The sequence below is a fragment of the Carassius carassius genome, chromosome 27 (assembly GCF_963082965.1).
Source record: "Carassius carassius chromosome 27, fCarCar2.1, whole genome shotgun sequence".
Taxonomy (NCBI): Eukaryota; Metazoa; Chordata; class Actinopteri; order Cypriniformes; family Cyprinidae; genus Carassius; species Carassius carassius.
In genome coordinates, this window is record NC_081781.1 from 13,284,104 (window position 1) to 13,285,812 (window position 1,709).

Genomic DNA, 1,709 nt, shown 5'->3' on the forward strand with positions numbered 1-1,709 from the left:
AGACCCTGTTTTAAACAAACTAACAAACATTTCATTAAAAAAGCCAAAGGTGTTTGACATCAGTTCGGATCAGTGAACAAATAGCAGCCAACATTTGTCCCTAGACAAGGCCACACAACACCTGTCACACATGGCTCACTTGGGGCTCTGACATGATTTTTCTCTCCTTTAAAAATTGCTTTCCACTCTATAAGCCAGATCTGAGTTGTTGACTTAGCATGAACGCCCAGACTCTCTTCGCAAATGCCACCGTGTCTCGCATTCAACTCTCTGTTGACTTCTCCGAACCTGGACACTACATTCTATTTGCTTACCACATCATATTCTCCACAAGTGCGGTTCTGCTCTCAGGATCTGTAGTCATCGGGATCCTAAAAACGAAGCATCTCCGAATTCAGAACAGATTCATGTTCATGCTGAGCACAAGCATGAGTGACGTTTTTACGGGCCTGTATGCTTATTACTCGGGTCTTTTTGACGTTCAAGAGGAATTCCCATTCAGAAACGTAATTTACAATATTTTACAGTCTTTCCTCGGTGTAAACCTTTTAGTCTTCATGTTTGCCCAGTTTGATAGATACTGCGCCGTGTGTTATCCTTTCATCTACGAGCGCTTCGTCTCACGCACTGTAGTCATTTGTGTCTGTTCGTACTGCTGGTTCCACGCTTGCGTTCTGAACCAGCTTGTGAAGAATTTGACCCCAGGTTTAATAGCTAACCAGTTTTTTTCATACAACAACACCTTGGTACAAATTGTCGTGTTGACCAATGTGGGGGTGACGATTAAACTGTTCTTCGTTGCCAAACATCAAGTTGCACGAGACCCGCCAAGTGCGGAGAGGGACAGCAAGGCAGAGTCTATAAAGATTATAATAGTCGTCGTTATTAGTTTTTTAATCTTCTGGTACCCCGCTTTTATAAACATAATTGTAAAGCAAGTTTCTAAATACGGTATTTATTCTAAAAACGACGGCACGAACCCGTTTTTAATACTGGCTCGTTTCAATGCACTGTCTACTTCGGCGCTATACATTTGGGGCAGTCCGTCTTTACGCACTGCTGTGTGGCGCATCGGTTGGTACAAGGTTTTACCACAGTGCAAAAGAAGGTGATTGACATGTCAAATCTTTAAAACCACAAGTGCATTTTAAGCGGGGAATTGTTACTCTGTAATCATTCTCCTTTATTTTTCTCCTTTCATCCAAACAGAATTAATGTTCACAACGGAGAAATGAAGATATCAAGAAGTGCTATGACAAGAATCTAGCATATGTAAGAACCTATGTTAAATATCTGCTTCTGCTTTCAGCCTCTATCGGCCTCCTATGTTTAGGTTCAGTCATTTCAATGTACAGTAGGCCTATAGGTCCTTTTCTGATTATATATATTCCAGTTTTAAATAACTTAGGTATGTGCTCTGCTAACTGTTAAAATGAATTGTAATTTTTTTTTAACTGTTGTATAATTTTCTGAAAAAATCAGACGGCACAGAGTTTTTGCATATATATGTGTGTGTGTGTGTGTGTGTGTGTGTGTGTGTGTGTGTATGTATGGATCTACATATATTTTCCACTTTTAACTCACTTAGGTGTTATGTCTGCTAACTGTTAAAATTTACTGTACATGTAAAGCTTTTTTGAGCCATTTGTATAATTTGATAGAATATATTTTCTGCTTCATGTATTGCTGAATAAACAACTTAATCAACC

The 1,709-nt window shown here is 39.3% G+C and overlaps 1 protein-coding gene across 1 annotated transcript; it reads left to right on the forward strand.

Moving 5' to 3' along the window:
- The first annotated feature begins 218 nt into the window (after positions 1–218).
- On the forward strand, positions 219–1,223 carry LOC132107412 (trace amine-associated receptor 7e-like). Its single transcript, XM_059513623.1, has one exon. It carries the CDS (start codon positions 219–221, stop codon positions 1,110–1,112), a length of 894 nt encoding a protein of 297 aa, XP_059369606.1. The 3' UTR covers positions 1,113–1,223.
- Positions 1,224–1,709: the final 486 nt, after the last annotated feature.

Coding starts and splice junctions, on each gene's coding strand:
- LOC132107412 (XM_059513623.1), top strand. CDS start 219: ATGAACGCCCAGACTCTCTTCGCAAATGCCACCGTGTCTCGCATTCAA.